Source organism: Delphinus delphis, chromosome 1, assembly GCF_949987515.2.
Source record: "Delphinus delphis chromosome 1, mDelDel1.2, whole genome shotgun sequence".
Lineage (NCBI taxonomy): Eukaryota > Metazoa > Chordata > Mammalia > Artiodactyla > Delphinidae > Delphinus > Delphinus delphis.
In genome coordinates, this window is record NC_082683.1 from 136,414,779 (window position 1) to 136,435,608 (window position 20,830).

At 47.7% G+C, this 20,830-nt stretch overlaps 1 protein-coding gene across 3 annotated transcripts in view; it reads left to right on the plus strand.

Annotated features, from left to right (window-relative positions):
• The first annotated feature begins 3,140 nt into the window (after window positions 1–3,140).
• The window catches only part of CACNA1E (calcium voltage-gated channel subunit alpha1 E), a 296,087-nt gene continuing 278,397 nt past the window's right edge, over window positions 3,141–20,830 (plus strand). For all 3 annotated transcript variants that reach the window (XM_060009746.1, XM_060009755.1, XM_060009763.1), the window contains exon 1: window positions 3,141–3,406. In XM_060009746.1, coding sequence (XP_059865729.1) covers window positions 3,141–3,406 — 266 coding nt within the window. The remainder of the gene's footprint in view (window positions 3,407–20,830) is intronic.

The following is a 20,830-nucleotide window of genomic DNA, read 5'->3' on the forward strand; positions in this document are numbered from 1 at the left end:
ATCTCTGCTTAGTAGGTGACATTGAAGACACAAGCCAAGGGTTCCTGATCTTCCATGAACTTCTTCCAGGAGGTAATGGGTTGGTGAGCCCTGCTTCCTCTGAGAATTAACAGGCATGCCACCCTCTAGCCTGCAAAGGCCGGGACACGAAGCAGAGGGATGAAGTTGCAGCATGAGAATGAGGTCCATCTAGCATTCTAGCCAGTAAAGTTATACAATCTAATTTAATCCCAGAAGCGTATACTTTATTTTTATCATCATCTATTTTGTCCATGATTGTGCTCTCAGTTCCTAAAACAGGGCCTAGGGCTCAGAAATATTTGTCAAATGATTTGAATGAATTTTGTGCTCTGGGTTATGGGTCCTACCTCTGAAAGCATGGATTTGATAATTTCCGAAAGTCTTTTCTCTTCCTGTATGGTTTACAGGGCTACTGAGACAGCCAGTTGTGACTGGTTCTAAATGACCGACAGCTGACGGGACTTTGGGTTCGTAGTATCGCCTTCCCTTTCACTCTGACTAGGTGTTCAGGCAGAAAAGGACCCTCCAATTGAGGTAGGTAGAAGGACTGAGTAAGGCAGTAATGGGAAAGCAAAATACTCTGACTCACCTCGAATAGTAATTTGGCTTAAAATGGGTCTTCCTGAATCAAAATGTCAACACGCCATGCCCAAGGGCAGCAGTGCCTGCTAGGGGAGGACGTGTTGAGACCATTCCTTTTGTTTTCCAGCACCAGACACCTTCCCTTCACACAGACACACACTCACATACATTCTCACACAGCAGACCCGTGTCAGTGCTCACATGGCCTTGTCCAGCACACACACACATCCACCGAGGAACACACGTGCCTCTCACTCAGATGTCACCTCTCTTCTCACCAGTTACTCTCACACACAGACACTGCCTTCCACACCCGCGAATCCACACTCACCCGTGATTTCCAGCCTCCGGGCTATGGTCAGTCTTTGTTTCCTTCCTCTGTCCCCACCCCACCCCCACCCCCACCCCCACCCCCACCCCGTCTCTTCCATGGCTCAGGTGGGGAGGATTTGGATAGGGCTGTGCGTTCAAGCCAAAGCAGGGGGGCAGCTGGTACCTATCTTCAGTTCAAACCACTGACTCACCTGTGCGGAAGGGCTTGGTTGCTAAACCCAGGGACTCGTTCTCTGGGGCGTGAAGTCCACCATTCCCGCTTCTGCAGCTCAGACGCTAATTCTATTTTTTCTTCATTCTTGGGGTGTGTTTGAGGAAGTCAGTGGAGAGGACTTGGGAGTAAAAGATAGGGGTGGGAGGATCCCCCTGTTTGAGAAGGTAGTTTTAGCCTAGAACTCACTACCTCGGAACTCAGTATCCCAGAGATACAGGGCTCTATTAGAGCCAAACCCAAGAGGTCGTCCCAGATCGCTTTTAGAGAGGGGCGGGGTGCAGAAGCTCCCGCCAGAGCTGGCTCCAACACCAGAGTGCGGAGCCCCCAGAGGTCCTAGCGTCCCTCGTGGGACCTCCAGGCTGCTAAGTGGGGACATGGGCAGAAGAGGGTGCTGCCTTCTCTGCGGAAACCCTGGGGCAGCGCTCTCGGAGCCTGGGAGGTGCGGAGGCGCGGCGACCCGGCCCCGGCGCAGGGCGCGTAGAGCGCAAAGGCTTCGACTCCCGGCTAGGGCGGCGGCGCGCCGGTCACTGCGCGGGGCACAGCCCCGGCGGGCGCCTCTCGGCGGGGACAGGAGGCGCGAGAGCGTGCGCGCGTGCGTGTGCGCCCCCGCCAGGCCTCGGCTCTCAGGCGGAGACTCCGCCGCGCCGCCAGCTGCGCCAGGCTGTCTCCTCTCAGCAGTACTTGGGGAAAGGCGATTCTTGCCTGGATCTTTGCAGAGGGGGCCCGCTACCCTCTGGCTACATCGATCAGTAGCCCAAGCCAGCCTCGGGTCCCAGGAACCTCCTGCAGCGGTTGGCCGGGTCCTTCCGGCTCCATCCCCGCCCCGCCCTAGCTCGCCAGGCCCGCCCCCGCTTCTCCTGGCTCTTCAGTACGCGCCTGACTGCGCCTCTGCGCTCCGCTCGCTCTCCCCCTCCTGGCCTCGTGCTTCTTCTCCTCTGCTCCTCGGAGTGGGGCTGCCAGGGTGGAAGAGGAAGACTGAGTCGGTAGTGAGCAAGTTCGGTCCTTGGACAACTCCCGTGCCAGGCTACCGCTGGGCTCAGCTGCAACCTGTTCCTCCCTCGCCCAAGTGCTCGCTCGCCCGCCCGCTCGCTCGCTCCCGCTCTCCCGCCCTCTCACCGGCGCAGCCGCGGATCGCTGTTGCATGCTGATCCGGGGAGGCGGCGGCGGCGGCGGCGGCGAGCGCTCCGGGCGGATGCTGGCACTCGGGCTTCGCGGCTCTCTGGATGCTGCTCAACTTCTCTCCCAAGCGCAGGAGCTTTGAAGTCATTTGTCCCTCTCCGGTTGGATCGACTTCTTATTTTGATATTTTGGGCGTTGCGGTTTACGCAGCAACCTCAATACCGCTCTCCCCCCTCTCTCCCTTTCTGTCTCTCAACCTTTGGATGCGTCTGTGCTGGCAGATTTAAAGACCCAAGTCTTGGCTGTGGGATTTCTCAGATGGACTTGCGGGGGCTGGCGTTATAAAGCATGTCACCATAACCTCGTCCTTGTCTTTTTTTTTTCTTGAAAAGTTCTTTTGTTTTCATTTTTCCCCTCCCCCCACCAATAAATTACCAAACTGTTACCTAGCGGGCCGGTGCCTGCCTCTCTCCCAGAACTAGGTGGTGCGTCTGCCAGAAGAGGAGCTATGTTTGAAGAGCAGCCTACTCCACCCGTCTCCTCTCCAGTCCCTGAACGCCACCACACACTGGCATTTTGAAAAAAAAAAAAAAAATTGCCTCCAGAAACTGAGCACACCCAAGCTCTTCCCCCCTTTTTTTCCTCCTTGAGGAATGGAGCTTCGCAGAGGTTGTATTTAGATTCAACAGTTCAGAGCGGCGGGGTTGCTGCTGCCGCCTTTCCGAAGAGCTCGCGAGGCTCCCCGGAGGCGGTGGTCCCCGTGTCCGTCTGGATGCGGCTCTGAGACTCCGTGTGTCTTTCTGCTTGTTGCTGTGTGCGGGTGTTCGGCCACGATCACCTTTGTGTGTATTCTGTCTGTTTAAACTTCAGGATGGCTCGCTTCGGGGAGGCGGTGGTCGGCAGGCCGGGGTCGGGAGATGGAGATTCGGACCAGAGCAGGAACCGGCAAGGAACCCCCGTGCCGGCCTCCGGGCCGGCGGCCGCCTACAAGCAGTCGAAAGCGCAGAGGGCGCGGACTATGGCTTTGTACAACCCCATTCCCGTCCGGCAGAACTGTTTCACCGTCAACAGATCCCTGTTCATCTTCGGAGAAGATAACATTGTCAGGAAATACGCCAAGAAGCTCATCGATTGGCCATATCCTTTCTTGCCCACCATCGCTCCCCTCTCCCCCCTTTGCATTTCTTCGGGTAAGGGGGGAAACGTAGCATGGAGTTTGCACCCCCATGCCTTTCCTGGTGCCGATTTGCCTCTGCTGAAGTGCACTCTGTACTTTGGTGCACCTAAGAGGCAAGCTTGGTGCTGTAGAAACCGATGTGGGCACTAGTGTTTTGCAAGGTAAGACTTTCGGTTTTTGATATTTCCTACGTGGAAGTCTCCAGCATCCCTGGGTGCGTGGTGTTGTGGTGTCTGCCCCTTTCGTGGCTGGGCTTTATTCGATTCTCAGCCCCCTAGTCCCTTCACAAGCTGCATAGAATGGGTTGCCCCTAATCTCTGGGTTTTCTTTCATACTCAGCCCCCCTTTTCCCTCCCTTTAAGCCATCCCCTTTGCCCCCATCCCCACCAGCCGGGAAGACACCTACACTATCAGCTTGTAGGAAAGTCAAGACTCCATGAGGGGATTTATCAGTTCAGAAGCTTCAAGAGCTCTGAACCAAAACCCTGTAGACAAGTTGACAAATGGATAAATAACGCAGGCGTTTGGCTTGGGACCCAGCTAACTCTGCTGGGGACTGAGTTTAAGTTCCACTGGAAGTGGAGTGAATGAGTGTGTCAGGGGAGGCAATCTCTAATGACACAGCCCAGACAACGCAGAGTTCGGGCTCTCTTCTCAGCCATGGAAGAGCAGCTCATCAGGGCCCATCCTTTCCTTAGTCCTGGGTTGGGTACTCCTGCCTCTTAATGCTTCATCAGCTGAGCGCTCTCCTAGTGCCCAGGATCCAGGCAGATCTGCTGGGCCTGAATGCATCAGCGGGGTGCTGCATCAGCTGAGCCCAGAGGTGTGCACGCAGTCTGTCTCTCCCTAGTTCCAGAGGAACTGCTCTCCACAAAGAGCTGGTGGGGGGAATCTCTGATGGTAACGGTGTCAGGGTGAACGGGCATAGAGAGAGGTTCTTTGCAGGTTTAATGAAGTGCGCCAAATGTGGGCTGCTGATTAGGCATCTCACTGCCTCTTTCTTCACTAAGAATATGGGCGTCTGGCAAGGTCTCTAGGAATTGGGGGTTGCTGGATGGTGAGGGGGATGAGTAGGGAGCAAGCCCGTGGGATGGTGTTATACGTGGGGGTAGGCTTGGAGACATGGGACTTTGATGCTTGTGGAGAGGGATTTCTTGGGAGGGATGCACCTGCGAAAGAGGCCACTCCTCTTCTTCCCCATCCTCCCTCCTCCCCTCCCCCACCCTCCAGGTGTGCAGCAGGGAGACAGCTGGAGCCACGTTGGGTCTCTAGTAGCAGCGAGGCTCGTGGCTCACTCCCCTCGGGGTCTGGGCATCTCCCTGCTACTCCCACCCTCGTCTCTGGCCTTCCCCTCTTTCCTCCCTAGTTCCCTGCCTCAGCAGCATGGCGATTGGCTGGCTCGTGGTGCTTCTAGGCAGTACCCCTCATTAGAAACGGAGGAGCATCTCTAGGCAGATATTCTTCCTGCTGCTGCTCGAACCCTCCCACAGCCCCCGCTGGCTGGGCTTCTTCTCCCCTTCTCCCTGCACTCCCCTCCCTCTCCTACCCGCACAGAATGGTCCTGGGGCCAAACAGTACCAGAGTTAAACCTACCTAGGGTGAGGGGGCCTGGGGAGGGGGAAGGGTCCGGTCCCTGCAGTCCCGCCTGCCGGTGAGCTGCACAAAGCGACGGCTCTCATTGTGTTTTCGTGCTGTGGCTGCGAACACTGCTCGAGTCAGGTCCCTAGAGATTTCTTCAGCGGCACCCCCTTCCCCGCCCGCCCATCTTCTACAATTCTCTAAAATTTCCCACCCACCAGGTGCTGCCTCTCTTAGGGGCCTGTTTACCTAGACAGGCGCCCTCCCGTTTCCCGGCGGTAGACAAAGCCGCCCAGCCGCCGCGCGGGTGGCAGAGTGTGCCCGCAGCCAGCGTTGGTACCTCGGACAGCGCCGAGGTACCGAAACTGCCCCGCGGCCTGGGCGCCACCGTCCCCGGGGTTCAGCACCTCGGGCACTTCCGGCCGGGCTCAGGCTCCCGGGAGGGGAAATTAAGCACGTTTCCTACACCACGCGTTCGCCGCTTTTCACGTTTTCTCTTCCGCTGCAAAAACGCCGCCTAGAATAGCAGGAGTTGCGAGCGGCGCAAGGTGCGACTGTGGGTTTCACTGCGCTCTTTCCTTGTCTTCGGCCAGAATGCACCAAAGAGACTCAAAGGAGAGACTAGGGAGTTGATTTCGGCATCCTACTCAGTGCCTTGGCCTTGAGCCCCGTCCCAGTGGTCTCTTCCATCCCCATAGTTGGAAGTTTCACAGTGCTTCCACAGCATGTAGGCTGTTAGTGTTTGGAGAGCATCTGCTAAGGTGTGTAGTGGAGACCTGTTCGCAAATTTAAAACACACCATGTTTGCTGTTTATTCCTGGCTGTACAGTGTAATTGACTAATATATATTCCCTCTGGTGGTGACCATGTGGACACATTGCGCTTCTGTGGGTTCTGCGTTTGCTCTAATACCGCATATCAGTTCCTAGTCTCACCTCTCTTCTTTTCTAATTCTTTTCTGGAATTATATTCCTTTTTCTTACTGGGAGTCAGTGTGAGCACTGGTTACCAGTAAAGCTTGGGAGCTAAGCTGTCTGGGTTCAAATCTCAGTTCCTTCACCAGCTCTGTGACCTTGAAAAGTTACTTCATTTCTCTGTGACTCAGTTTCCTTATCTGTAAAATAAGGATGGTAATAATGAGTTACTGGGAGAATTAAATGAATTAATATATGTCAGGTTCCTAGAACACCACCTAATTCCCTGCAAACACTAGCTATTATTATTATTAATAGAGTCCTTCAGAAATTTCAGCATACCAGAAGGGAGGGATCTTAGTTCTAGGTGAACGAAGTCTTCTAGGCTTTTGTCTCCCACAGACAGCAAAGACCAGCATCACCTGGAGGCTTGTTAAACATTCAGGATCCCAGATACAGAGAAGAAACCAGTGGTTTCCACAAGGGAGAGGGGCAGGGGGAGGGGCAAAGTAGGTGAAGGGGCTTAAGAGGTACAAACCAGCAGTTATAGTATGAACAAGTCACAGGGATGTAACGTACAGCACAGGGACTATAGTCTATGTTTTATAATAACTTTGTATGGCATGTAATCTATAAAAATATCGAATCACTATGTTGTGCACCTGAAACTAATATAATATTGTAAATCAATTATACTTCCATTAAAAAAAATTCAGAATCCTGAGCCACACTTCAGATTTACTAAATCAGAATCTGCATTTTAATAAGATCCTCAGGTGCTCAGTATGCCTGTTCACGCCTGGCAAGTACTTCTGTGCTCTACGTAAGGGCCAGATTTTCACAGAAAGGAAGGTTCAGGACGCATGTCAAGACCTGTTTTGAACTGTCATGTTCATATGCAACGTGCTTGAGGATTTTGATTATTCATGTAGTACACTTTTTGAGATGTATACATCTTTTCTTGGCTGCAAAAAGTCACTGTAGAACTAGGGGGATAATATGTACTTCTGTGTGCTGTGTTAGTGGTCTCTGAACACCACGTAATACTGGTCTTTAATCAGATTAGCCTGAAAAGATCAGTTAAACAGAAGGAATGATTTAATTGAGACTTGCCACTCTCTGACTTGGTTGGGGGTGGTGATAACCTCGTCCAGTTATTAACAGGGCAGATCTCGTTCTTATGGGAAGAAATGCATAGGATAACCTAGATTTGGCAAGAAAAATGGTGGCAAGTCAACAGCCCACTCTGAATGTGTTTCATTTTTCTTGGAAGCTACATCTGCACAGGGAGATAATTTTATTTTCTTATGGCAATCTCTTCTGCAGTGGGTGCCATAACCTTTCTGAAAATGCTAATCTGATTTAAAATGTGGTATTACATTTTATATGATTCCTCTTTTTCTTTTTTGCTCATCTAATAGATCTAACAGAAGGGTTCTCTTTTTCTCAGGGAATCGGCTGCTGTGAATGTCACCCCGCATTCACTGTGTCATAAGCTTATTGGCTCTAACCCTTCTGTGCCCAGGCCCAGTTGCCCTGTGGACCTAAAGGGTCTCCCTCATGGTTGGTGAGATGTTCCCCACGCGTTTGCACTTTTCCAGGTTAGAGGATGAAGGGAAGAAATGGCATGTCTGACTTTGTGCCATCGAGGGGCAGTGGGAGATTTCTCCCCCACTGACGGTGTGGGTTATCTCAGCAGGGGAGCACATGTTTCATGTGGAAATGAACATGGTTTAAAGTAGGAAGATCAAATGTGTTTGTAGCCACTGAGCTGATGAAGCTCATTATAATGAACCTGTGGATACTCATTCGTGATTTCTCATTTCAGAGAATTTCTTTATAGCCCCAAAGGGCTCTGGCTTTGAGTCAGAGGTTATGTGCTTTGTTGTGGAGAATTTCCCGTTGTCAATTATCCATTATTTTTGGAGGATTTTGCTGAAGACTACTGAAAGCTTTAGTTCCCCAATCTCCCATTATGGCATATACTTTTCTCCTGTTCTGTTGCCTATAAATATACTGCACTGTGAAAGATAGTAATCCTGGCAGGAATTTCAGGTTTGATGTAACTCTAATGGCTCATGAGTCAGAGCACCTTGATTAGGGCAGAGGGTGGCAGCTAACAAGAACGAAGTCTGTAATTATATCCTGTGATCAGATAATGCAGAAAGTCTTCACATCTTCTGTGTACCTGGGCACAGAGGCAGTGAAACAGATAGCGATTGTAACTGGCACTGATGCTGCGGGATAAAGGTCTTCATTTTCTGAGTCTCCCAGGACAATCTCCATGTTGCCTAGTGGCTTTGCCCTTGAAATAAGGTGTGAGAAATGTTTCTTCCAGAAACCAGGCTAGGACTTGTCCTGGGGACCAGTTGTAATTGGGATGCAGCCTGGAATGCTAGTTGGAGTGAAGGAGTTTGACAGAAATGAAATGACTTGAGGATGGAGACAAAAATATCTTGGATGTGATAGTGTTGTCTGTTGGTTTGCATGTCATTATTTCCCCACTTCTCTCCACTTGCTTTCCCTGTGCTAGGTGCAGGGCACACTATGAATTAAAGGAGGAGGAGGAAGAAAATAACGAGAACAGGCCTTCTTTTTTTTTAAAACATCTTTATTGGAGTATAATTGCTTTACAATGGTGTGTTAGTTTCTGCTTTATAAGAAAATGAATCAGTTATACATATACATATGTTCCCATATCTCTTCCCTCTTGCATCTCCCTCCCTCCCACCCTCCATATCCCACCCCTCTAGGTGGTCACAAACCAGGCCTTCTTTTTATCTTCTTTTGAAAGATCTAGACTCTGGGATTAGTAGCTCGATCCAGAATTGCTTATCTCTTTTTAGCTGCTGCTATACAAAATGTAGGTGTTTTTTCCCCCCCTCAAACTCTGCTGCATTTCCCCCTCTTTATAGGAACATCTGGTTTCTTTCCATTTTCATATTCTTAGTTGAAATAAAATGCAGTCAAGATGTGCAAAACTATGAGAACTCTTGCAGACTCTGGCTCTCTGTGTTCTATCATGTCATCAGTAGCCTCCCTCCTGTCATCTGCAGGGCTGCCTGGGAGGCTGCAGCTCCCCAAGGCCAGCATGTGGTCCAGCCCATCAGAGGCAACTGTGCTGATCTAATTTTGTTTATCACTGACCACTAAGACATTAAAAGGGGGAACCTATACGTGACGGTAATTAATACCCTTTTATTCAGGGAGAGAGAGACCAGGTCCTTTTCTTCACTTTCTCTTTCTGCCCAGTCCTCCGCCCTTTTCATCTTTCTATATTTCTCCCTCTCATTTTTAGGTTCAGCCTTTGTGAATAATTCATTATATGTGTGGGTTTTTCCTAGGCTTTTTGGAAAAGGAAGGTTATTCATCTTCTTCTTGGTTATGAGGAAGATCTCTTGCAGAGGGCCAACTTCACAAATCAACTTTTTTCTCTAAGTCCTCTATATTTTTGCGGTGGGATTGGGACACATGAGAAGGGTAGCTGGGGGGAAGAATCTCTTTAAATCGTTTTTTTCTTGCTGCTTTTGTAATGATTGCCTCCTACCCAGTCCTGTTACATTTGGGTGCCCCATCAGTTTGCAGCCATTCCCCTCCTGTATTCAGAGAACGTGGTTAACTAGAAGATATTTATGTCCCCAAGCACTTGTCACTCTGAATCCTTTCATCCTCCTAGGTCTTCACGCTGATAAATGCTGAGCCACTGAGCTAAGAAGCAGGCTTCTGTAACTGCTTCATTTCAAATTCCAGTGTGAATTCACATAGGATTGGAGTGGGGAGCAGGCACTTAAATTAGTGTATCACGCCCCCCATCACCATGTGACTTCTAAAGCAGTCCTTTCAAAGAGGGATAAAAATGCCAGGGACCTCTATCAACGCTTCTCTTCCCAAACATTCTAAACCTACGCAGAGAGGGCCGGTGGAGGTTCACCAGCCCTGTTGCCAGCGTTGCCCTTAATTAAGGACGGAAAGTACAGCACAGAGTTTTTAGGTTCCTCCGACCGAGCAGCCTCTTATGCGTTAAGCCTACTTCAGTGCGCTGTCTATGGTGTATTTTTGGTCACTGAGCACCCCAAGAATGTTTACTGAGTTTTTCATTCCCCACACCTTTGGCCGGTCTTTGGCTATAAACTCTTAACCCTATTTATGAGCCCCTATGTCCCCTTCTCTGGAAAGCAAGGAGCAGCTAGAAGGTATATCCTTAAGAGGCAGAAATGGGCCAGATTAAGGAGAACAGCACTGAATGACTTTAAAAAGTGTCTGTTATCCAATCCATACCCCACCCTGTCCCTGACAATGCAGTGGGTTATCCCTTAGGGGTTTCTTTTCTTATTGTATTTTGAGTTCTAAGTTTGTAGGACTGAACAGTTCCACTCTCAGCCTTTTTGAATTTGTTTTGTTTTGTTTTAAGGCCTGCAATGAATCCATTTTTGTAAAGTAGTTCATCCCAGAGGCAGGTGGGTGGGGCTTGGGGATGTAAGTCCAGGCTAGGCTCCAGCTCTAGGCTCCTGTGGTCCAGCTAAGTGAGCGGCTTCAGGGAGGGACCCTCCTGTGCCGAGTGTGGCCTTTGTGCCTGTAGGTGGCTGATTTGAATCTCTGTTGCAACTCTGCATAATTATGAGGCTTCTTTTTGGTGGGGGGGGGGGGGCTGCATTTGGTCCTGCTGCATTTTTGCTGCATCTGTTTTGCCTCATCTCGTGAGAATTTGGAAAGCCTGTTTCAGATGTACGCACTGGCTTTCTAAAGGCTTGCGTCGTTAAAGCCAGAAGGTGGCGGTGGAGTGGGGTGTCCTGTTTTTTTTTCCTCTTCCCCTTTAGGGGAGATGAAAAGGATGTGGCCACACAGTGGGTAACAGGTTAGAGGGGAGAAGTGCTCTGGTCAGTGTGAGAAACTGAGGTTCGCCAGTAATCAGAGTCTGGTATCATTTCCGTAGCCGAGATACAGGGGGCTGGGAGTGGCCTCAGGGACCCAGAGGAGAGCCTCTGCACACCAGCGTGAGGAGGAAGTTCGTGCTCTCAAGTCTTTCCCAGCCTTCAGCTCAGTTGGAGGTTTGAAGCGTTGCAAACGTTCTGTACCTTTCTCAGTTTCCACACCTCACGGTCACGGGGCTGGTCGGAGTCAAAAAGCATGAAATGGATTTTCAGCAGTGACTCGCTGACGTCCTGGCAATTCCAGCTGTGTCCTATTGGGAACTGTTTTGCTTCCGCTCTGTCAGGGATGTTCCTTGCCAGCAGGTGGTTTCTGTCAGCATCAAGGCTAATTCCTCATTTAGCTTCTTTGTGTTGAAGTCATACATATGGACTCTGTCTGTTTCATCTCTACCGTTAGTCTTCAAACTTCATCGTGTCTCAGAATCTCCTGAAGGGCTTGTGAAAATACAGATTACCGGACCTCAGTCCTGGAGTTTCTGACTTCATTGGTCTGAAGTAGAGCCTGAGAATTTGCATTTGTCACAAGTTCTCAGGGGACACTGATGCTGCTGGCCCTGGAACCGTACTTCAAGAACCACTGCTATGCCTGGCAGTGCCTTTAGAGAAGACCAGTCTTACAAAGCGCCCATCCTAAATCTCTCTCTCTCTCATATAACAGCCTGGAGCCTTGCTGTTAACAGGGGTTCTTTGGGTTCAGGTAGTGAGTCTTTGAGACTTTCTTTACCAAAATGCAGATGATCTTGGGAGCAGGGACATAGTAAGCTAGTATATGACATTATCCACTTAGAGTTCGTTCTTATTCTTTCTGGGCTTATAATTGAGAGCAGCCTGTTCTGAGAATAGGCAAAGGACATGCGCATTTAATTCCAGCACCTAGCGCAATGCTGGCACTTGGTGAGTATTCGGTAAACTGTTGTTGAATGATCGAATTAATCAGCTGCTATTGATTAAAACCACAGGCATCGGTGAAGTGCCTGTTATGTGTCTAGTGTTGCACTGACTGGGACCTGTAGGACCAGGCATAGCCTTAGTAGGGGAAGAGGAGAATGCTGGGAGGTGGTGAGGGCACTGGATGGCTGGCAGGGGATTGAAAGCTCATTACATGGGAATTTGGAGGTTGGAAAAGTAGCTTCACCTACTTTTGAACCTTGCTAAGGGTCGCTCTAGTCTCTATAATATCCAACACAGGCTGTGCAGAAAGTACTTGGTGTCTGTTGTTATCGGGCATTTGGTTGTACAAAACTCTTTATTAATTGGCACCCAGAGATCTATGGTTTAATGACAATTGACATTTATACGGATGGCCCCTAGGTACCACAGAATGCTGTAGTGCTTTCTGAATATGACGGCCAAGGAAGCATTCGTTGCATTATGTCAACATGGCTTGAATGGTGTGTGTACTTTATTGTATTCAGAGCTGCTGCAAATTATAATCCATATTGATTGTATAAAGTAGCTCTTTATCACTTTTTTGTTAAATTAACCAAAATCTTCTTCTCCAGCTACACCAGATAATAGAGGAATTTCTGCATTGTTCTAGAAATGAGTCCTTTCAACTCTAGTAATACTGTAGGACCTGGAGATGGATCCTGGTACAGTTGTCATAATGTCAGGTGGTGATTAGAACAAAGTCATTATTTTTTAAATAGCTCAGCAAGCTTTAGATTTAGTGGGCAAGTTCTCCAGCTGACAAGCTGGCATTGCATCTAACTGGATGTGCTTGGTTCCATAGGCTCACGTTGAAAATGAACCACCAAGATTTCCAAGAGGGTCTCCAATAGGCATCTCAGCAAGAGATTGACAGGTGACACCTTCCCCAACTTGATTGAATTACCCAACTTTTGTGCTTTGGACTGTTCCATGCTCTTTTATACGCCCATCTCATTTCTCCTTGATCAAGATCAGAGGATGTTTGGTTTGAAACTGTTCATTTCAGGGTGATGGTCTTTAGATGCTTAAGGCTGTGGAACTTTAGAGTTGGGACTGACCCGAACGACTGTGTAGATGACATCTAGGTGACTGTTCTTGGGGTATGGGGACAGTTACGTCCTCCTGGTACAGTGTTTTCTTGCTTTCTGTATCAGGATCACAAATCCTGTTGCAATCCAAGTGATGCTGTGGACGCCTCTTTCCTGAAAAATACACATACAATTTTGCATTAAATTTTATGGAGGGGCGGTCCATGGATCACAATTTAAAAATGCTAACTATGTTAGAAAGTTCCCACATTCTGGGATGTTGGGATGCTGGGCCATCAGGACAATGTATCCTTTAGGTACAACTGTGACAGGACTTCACGTGGAAGAGCTACAGATATCTGTTTGTGTGAGTGCATCAGCCATGCTACCATGATGAAACATAAACATTCTAACCAAAGAGCATTAAGTCAATGCTGGAACTCTTTCTCCATCACCCTGATAGACGGCCATCAAGCTTCTAGTGTCAGGGTGCTCTTCCATTATTAGAAAACTTAAAGTGTAGGAAGCTGAAATATTCCTCCTTATAGTTTCCACCCGTTTGTTTGTTTGTTTTCCTGTGTCTGTTCTGTAAAGCAACACAGACCGAATCTACTTCTTGTTCACTTAATGGTACTATGGTACTGAGCAGTGCTATTGGCTAGAACTTTCTGTGATGATGGGTATGTTTTTATCTGTGCTGTCCAGTGCTGTAGCTGCTAGCCACATGTGGTTCTTGAGCACTTGATATGTGGCTATCGTGACCGAGTGTTCAGTTTTAAATTTTATTTCATTTTAATTAATTCAAATTTGAATAGCCACATATGGCTAGTAGCTACAGTACAGGGAAGCAGAAGTAGAGAGGCTAGATAGAGTCAGAAAGTCTGAGCTCCTGTCTGGGTTCTGTTCTTTGTTTGCTTTGTAACTGGACACAGTTTCCCTAGCTTGTTGCACAGGGCTTCTTGTGATCCCCTCTGCACGTGGCACCAACCTGTCTCACCCGCCATGATGCCCTTCTTTCCAGCTGTTCCAATGGGCCGCTTGAAGGGACCATCCTCTCCCAGGCCTCCATCCCTGCGTACTTGCTGCTCCCTCTGCCTGGAATGTTTTCTCTCTCCCCCCGACTTCCTGGCTTTAAGACTGTACTCAGAGGTCATTTCCTCCATGAAGCCTTCCTTGATTTCTCTCAGCAGAGTAAGGCCAACTCCCTCCTTCTGGCTCCCATATGCCACCTAGTTTATTACTTTCTTATAACACTCACTTACCACATAGCTTTAGTATTGGTTTAAAATCCCTACAAGCGAAGGGCCGTTATCTATAAGTTCTGGAACTTAGAACAGTGCTTACTAACATTGGCATTTAACACACTTATCTATCTATCTATTTATTTATACTATATTTTTGACTGTGTTGGGTCTTTGTTGCTGCACTTGGGCTTTCTCTAGTTGCGGTGAGCAGGGGCTACTCTTCGTGGTGGTGTGTGGGCTCTAGGCGTGTGGGCTTCAGTAGTTGTGGCACATGGGCTCAGTAGTCGTGGCTCGCGGGCTCTAGAGTGCAGCCTCAGTAGTTTTGGTGCACGGGCTTAGTCACTTCGCGGCATGTGGGATCTTCCCGGACCAGGGCTTGAACCCGTGTCCCCTGCATTGGCAGGCCGACTCTTATCCACTGTGCCACCAGGGAGGTCCCCATTTATTTAAATTAAAATAATTTTTTAAAGTTTTTTTTTCTGTGAAGAAACGGCATTCTGACTTGACTTGAGATTGTCGTCAGCTTAAAGCCTTGGATCTTTCACTGTGAATTGATGACAGAGTTCATTTTCCCTCGAACTGTTCTCATTCAATTTAATTTTTGAATGTGAATTCAGGACTCCGTGTTTATTTCAAATACATTTTATCTCCTTGTTTTCGGTCCAGCAGTCCATCCTGTAGACATCCTTTTCAAGTGGGGACAGGGAACTAACATTCACTGAGCATCCGTAAACTTCAGACTCTATACATATTTTTATCCACATTTTATATATGGGGAAACTGAGGCTAAGGAAGATTCATTCGGTTGCCCAAGGTCATCACCAGTGAACTTGAACCCTGGTGGTCTGACTCCAACACTTAGGTGGTTTCCATTGCACATTGCCTCTAGACCCTGCTGTTTAGTGGGCGTGCTCTTTACCCTGAGGGCTACATCAACTGCAGCCCGGATAGACATGTGCCTTATGCTTTCATTCAGGTAACTGATAGAAATATGGTTAGAACTGGGGACCTCCCTTCTGCTTACTACTAGTGCACTGGTAAGTGCTCATCGACTGTTCAGCTTTTCTCACATTTCCTGAACGGTCCTTTAGCCAGGTGTTAGCTCTCTATTTTGCCTGTAAGGATATTGTGCGAGATATCCTTGTCACATGCTTTGCTGAAATCTGTACACACCTTTATGCCTCTTTCATGCCTTTGTTAGGCCAGGATATATAGCATCTTGCTTTCTGCAAAGTCCACACTGTGTGTCATTTTCAGAGACTCACTTAGACAATGTTTTATTTCTTTCCTGTGGACAGTTGAAGTGATCGTAGGAGTTGAAGTGATATTAGACGTCAGGTAGTCCAGTGCCCAGCTGATGAAAGCTTCACCTTAGGGTTTAGGATTTACCAGTCCCTGCTTGGAAGCATTTTAGAGTGTCATAGTTAAAAATGTGGCCTTTAGATTCAAATCTTGGTACCGTCTCCACCACTTCCTTGCTCGTGCCTCTGGGAGTTACTTGACCTTGCTGTGCCTTAGAATTCTCAAACCTAAAGTGGAAATAGGAATTTTACCTATAAGGTGTATCTTAGAGGATTTTTGTGAGGATCAGATGAGATGACACATGGAATATGTGAGAACGATGTCTGGCACATAGTAAGCCATGAATACATCTTAGTTGTTAGTATCTGGTTAATTTCAGTTGACTCAACATTGAATTTCTGCAACTAAGTTTTTTCCTTCTAACAATACCATTTATTTTCTCCTGACCCTTGTTGGTTGTCTAACCTGAACACTGCCAGATGTTTATGTGACCTTGCATTGGTTTTGTAACCCCTCTGAGCCTCAGCGTCTTCAGGTGTGAGGCAGAGGTCACCTGCCCTGCTTTGCCTCCCTTGCGAGACTGTTGTGAGGCTAGCATCATCTAATATGTATGAAAACCCTTTGTAAACGTGTTAGGTATTAGCACTAGTGTTAATGTCAGTAGGGTTAATAAATACCCAACGTTTTATTGAGTATTTACTATGTGCCAGATTCCTGTGCTAAGTGCGTCCCATGGATCATTGGCATTTATTCCCCATGACAGTTCCACAGAGATATGCATGCTTGTTTTCTACATTTCACAGCTGGGAAGATTACAGTGTGGAGAGGTTAACTCATTTGCCCAAGATTACGCAGCAAGTGAGGCCTGGAGGCCTGGATCAGAGCCCGTGCTCTCAACCACTGCCACTAGGTGGTTTGCCCACCAGCCCTTTTTGTTTTTCTTCTCAAAGTTATTGGGTTTACATTTTTAAAGATACATTAAAAATATCTACATCCAAACCTGTCTTTCTTCATGGGTCTCTGATGCCAGTTTTACAGCAACCTTGTCCCTGAGGACACACTTGGATTTACAATCCAGAAAAAAAAATATCTGTAGGAGCAATAATGATGCAGAATTTTTCCAGCAAACTTTTGATAAAAGGAGATGAGATATTCAAAACTATCAACCTTAGACAAAGTCACTCGATTTTGTTTGTACAGAAATGGTAGCTGCAAGTTTCAGATGGCCTGATTGCTGGTGTGTGGAAGTGTCCCTCCTAGAACCCCAGCTTGGCCTCTGGGCAGGTTTTCTTCTCAGAGGTTGTCAGCCTTCTAGCTAACTCCTCCTTGTCTGTTTGGGTTTCTGGGTATTTAAAGTGTCCATCTTTGTTCTATCAGAGAAGGGAGTCACAATGGGATTCCGTGAACTGTGGATGAAATTTCTGAAAGGGTTAGAGGCGTGTGGTAGAGAGGGGGAGGCTCCATGAGCCCTTGGACATTTGCATAATGAGCTTAGGGAAGATCATCTGACCAGGATACTGGAGGGCATTTTACTTGAGGGAACTGGGCACTGATGTGGATGTGAGTGGAGAACCAGGATATACCACTTGGCTTCTGGAGACCAGGTGGAGGACCCAAAGGATATTAGGGAGTGGGCCTAAAGAAAAATGAAAGGAACTGCCTCTTCTTTCTGCTAACTTTGGATTGTATTTGCAAGGGAGTTTGTATTTATGAGATAACTGAGCCATATGGATGTACAAGGATACATGTGTTCTCCTGGTCTGCTGATATGAGGAGCAGTTGAAGGGTGTGGGCTTTTCTGGAGGTGGGGTGGGTAGGTGGATGTGGTAACATGAGGAGAGGCAGTTCTGGGGGATATGGGCCCATGTAAATTCAGAGGATCTGGGCACTTTGGCAACATGATAATCCCTTCTCATCGATAGTTAATGTATTTATTTATTTTTGAGATCACCATCTGCCCCTCCTCCCCCAAAGTTCTATGGATAAGGGACGGTACATCTTCTCTGGGTAACCTCTCTCCTTGGTGATGATTAGAGAGTAACAAACAAATGCCCACCCCTGAATGTGCAAGCTCAGGAAGACTGAGCTCACTTCTGTCCCAAACCTCAGTAGACAGGCTCAAAGGAGCAAAGCAAAGGAATAGATTCTGGGAAATGAGAACTGTCTGACAGCTTTCCACACTTCCACTGTGGAAGAGGGTGGGTTCAGAACAACCCTGCACGATGCTAAGGGTTATCATCCCTTTCTCTTCTCTTACCTTCATTTATTTTTATTTTCATGGAATTATTTTCATATCATTTTACCAACATGCTGTAGAGACCACGATCCAGACCTGGAGAGTCATCCATCCTTCAGTGCACATCCTGGGAGTGTTCAGAGGAACCTCACCTTTACTAAATGCCTGTTGTGTGGCAGACACTCTGCAGTGTGCTTCAGAGCCATATTATCACTTTACCCAAAGCTGTGTGAAGTGGATATTATTGTTCTCATCTTACAAGATGATTAGCCCAGGGTCACAGGTAGATGTGGTCTGAATGACTCCACTGGCTCCTCTCTTTCCACTGTACCACACTGCCTCAGGTCAGACCAGAAGAGTAGCAAGTACTCTTCCCTAACAGAGCATCTTTTAGGATGACACTGAACTGCTTGCCTGTATCAGTAGCCCCCGTTGGGTATGAGGCTAAACCCATGGGGGAGTAAAGGAGCGATAGATGGGAAAAGCACGAAGGTCTCTTACCCATCGTCATGAAATGGGTCTGAGGCAGCTTGCCCTGTGTCACTGGAATGCAAGCTTCATTTGCAACTGGGGCCCTTTGCTGTTTTGTCTTCTGTCTTCACCAGAAGCTCCAGTCAGATGTCATCACTCTGCAAAGGACTTTTGATTTGGAAGTACCAATTTTCCTTTTCTTTTTAGTATTAGCATATCAAGTCCATTTTCTTTTTTCCAGCCCTCAGAAGGTCTGTTCTCAGCCCTCCCTTTTCCGGGGCACCCATAGTGTGAGTGGTAGTGTGGAGTAGACAACATTTATGACTGTTTTTGAACTTTCACCTTTTACTGAATGCTTTTACCTTTGCGGCTTGTTAAGGACATGGGGGCGGTGGGGACAGAGAGGCTGCAGAAAAGACTTTACTATCCCGACAGGGAGTAGAAAAGGCTTACAGTAGGTTTATGGAAAAGCAGCCTCAGGTTCACCTTCAGGTCACCATTTGGAGGATTCTGACTTTTTATTAACCATCTCTTAGAGGTGTTTCTAGCCAGTCCAGCTTGTCATGGAGCTTCTGCTATTGAAAATTTAGAAGTGTTTCCATTGACTTTAGACACTTGAAAGGTATTCCTAGGCGTGCCAGGACTTCTGCTTTGGGTGTTATTGTTGGATGTACTCATTAGTAGCTTCGCCCAAAGTGGCTTCTCTCAGTTGTAATAATGGGCGCTCCCCCTTTCTGTCTCACTTCCCTTCCCATCATGTTACTTATTATTAGCACCACAGACTAAGAGAATGTTAGAGTTACGGGGACCTAAGAGAAACTCTAACCAAACCTTCCGTTATCTGTAGGAAAGCTGAGAGTCAGAGAGGTTACATGACTTGTCACTGATCTCTCAGTAAGTGACAGAGCCAGGGCTGCAACCCAGGGCTCCTGACTCTCAGTCCAGGGCTCCTTTTTTATCACATTTCCTCTGTGCTTTCTTCAGTACTCTTTCTCCACTCGGTCATCATCCTTCTATCCCCTCATCCTCTTTCTGGGATGTTTTCCTCCTTTTTTTTTGTTAGCAGGTATATGTTTTCAGTGTTTCTCTGGGTTGGGCCATAGGAGGCTGGGTCATGATTAATCAGAAAGGATTTAATTAAGAAAAAGTAGACAAGAGAAGGAAAATTTAAGAGACGCCAACCAGCACAGATCCAATGAGAATGGGAAGCAGTGATTCAGAACAATGGTCGATGTTTTCCTTTCCCAAAAATTTTGCTGGAGAATGTTACGAAGTGGTAGTACTCAGCAGGCAATGGGCTTCTGCCCAACGTAAAACCAAGATCACATCTCAGCAGATGGGAGAGTGGCTGCTGAGGCGAGCACTCCTCTCAGAATGTTTTCTGGACTCTTCCGTGGTCCTGACAAAGGGATCCACACCTACCTTAAGAGATACGCTCTTGAGGACAGTTGAGTAGGGATGGGGCAGTAGACTCAGTAAGAAGATACCTTATATCTTTTTCTAAGAACTGTCCATTCAGGCCACGAAGCTAGGGAGTTTTATTTGATTGCCCTGATAATCGGCTCCTAAGCTTTTCAGGAATCCATAGAGATTTCTAGTCCTGGCTCTGGAAACGTCTTACTCCTGCTCTGGTTTCAGTATCTACATCTATAAAATGAGCGTGCTGAATCAGTTAAGAGAGCTCTAAGGCACCTTTCAGTTCTTAGCGAGGTGCCTCTGGGATTGTTTCCTCATTTGTTATCTCAGCTGAGTTGAGGACACCATGAGCTGTCATGGCCTCCAGCACTGAAGGCAATGTTCTTCTCCCTGGCTGCACATTGAAATCCGCCTAGGTCCTTCTAGAAATGCTGATGCCCAGATGGTAGCTGAGACAAATTAAATCAGGATTTCTACAGATGGAATACCTGTACCCTTAATTTTTCAAAGCTTCCCAGGTGATTCTACTGTGTAGCAAAGGCTGAGGTCCGCTCATCTTCCAGAATAAGAGGTGAGCCTTTACCTGATTTGTTTCCTTGGGTTGTGCTTTTAATCACGTGTCTTGGTAGGTTCCTCTTATAGGCTACGGTGATATAGCAGGAGCCCTCTGGGTCTCCCGGAATTCAACCTGAGAGAATGGGATGATTAATTCTTACGTTTCATGGTGCTGGCAAACTTCACCCGTGGCTGCTTCTGGCACACATCCCGCCACACAGGTACCAGCCTTCTGTGATACGGGCGATGCTTCAGACTTCATGAAGGCAGGTCCAGCTAAGAGAGCAACTTGAGTCTAAGGGACAGAGGGAGTCATGCTGACCCACGAGGCCCTTGAGCAAGAGACCGAAGAATCCTTGACTTTCTTCCTTCCCATTTGTTAACTCCTTATGCATAGGAGGGTTGATCTAGCTCAACTGCTATCAAATACAGGAATCTCTTCCTTAATATCCTTGATGGTCTCCCAGAGACATGGAACTTATAGTAAGTGGTGTGTGGAACTGGCTAGTCCCAGCTTGTGGGTTTCAACTGTGTGTATCTCTTCCCAACTCCATGTGCATTGGTGTCAAGTTGGTAGCCTCAGTCACCACGGAGACAGTCTTTACACTCCAGAAATTGACACACACTACACATCAGGGCTTTTCTCTCTTCAGAGAGGCTGGTGGTTAAACATCTATTCGTACAACAGTTAGTTTACTACTTAACAAAATAGTCCATTCGCTTACGGAACAGTGGAACTTTTCTGTATTGCCGCAGATCTGCCTTTGGGTGGGCACCCC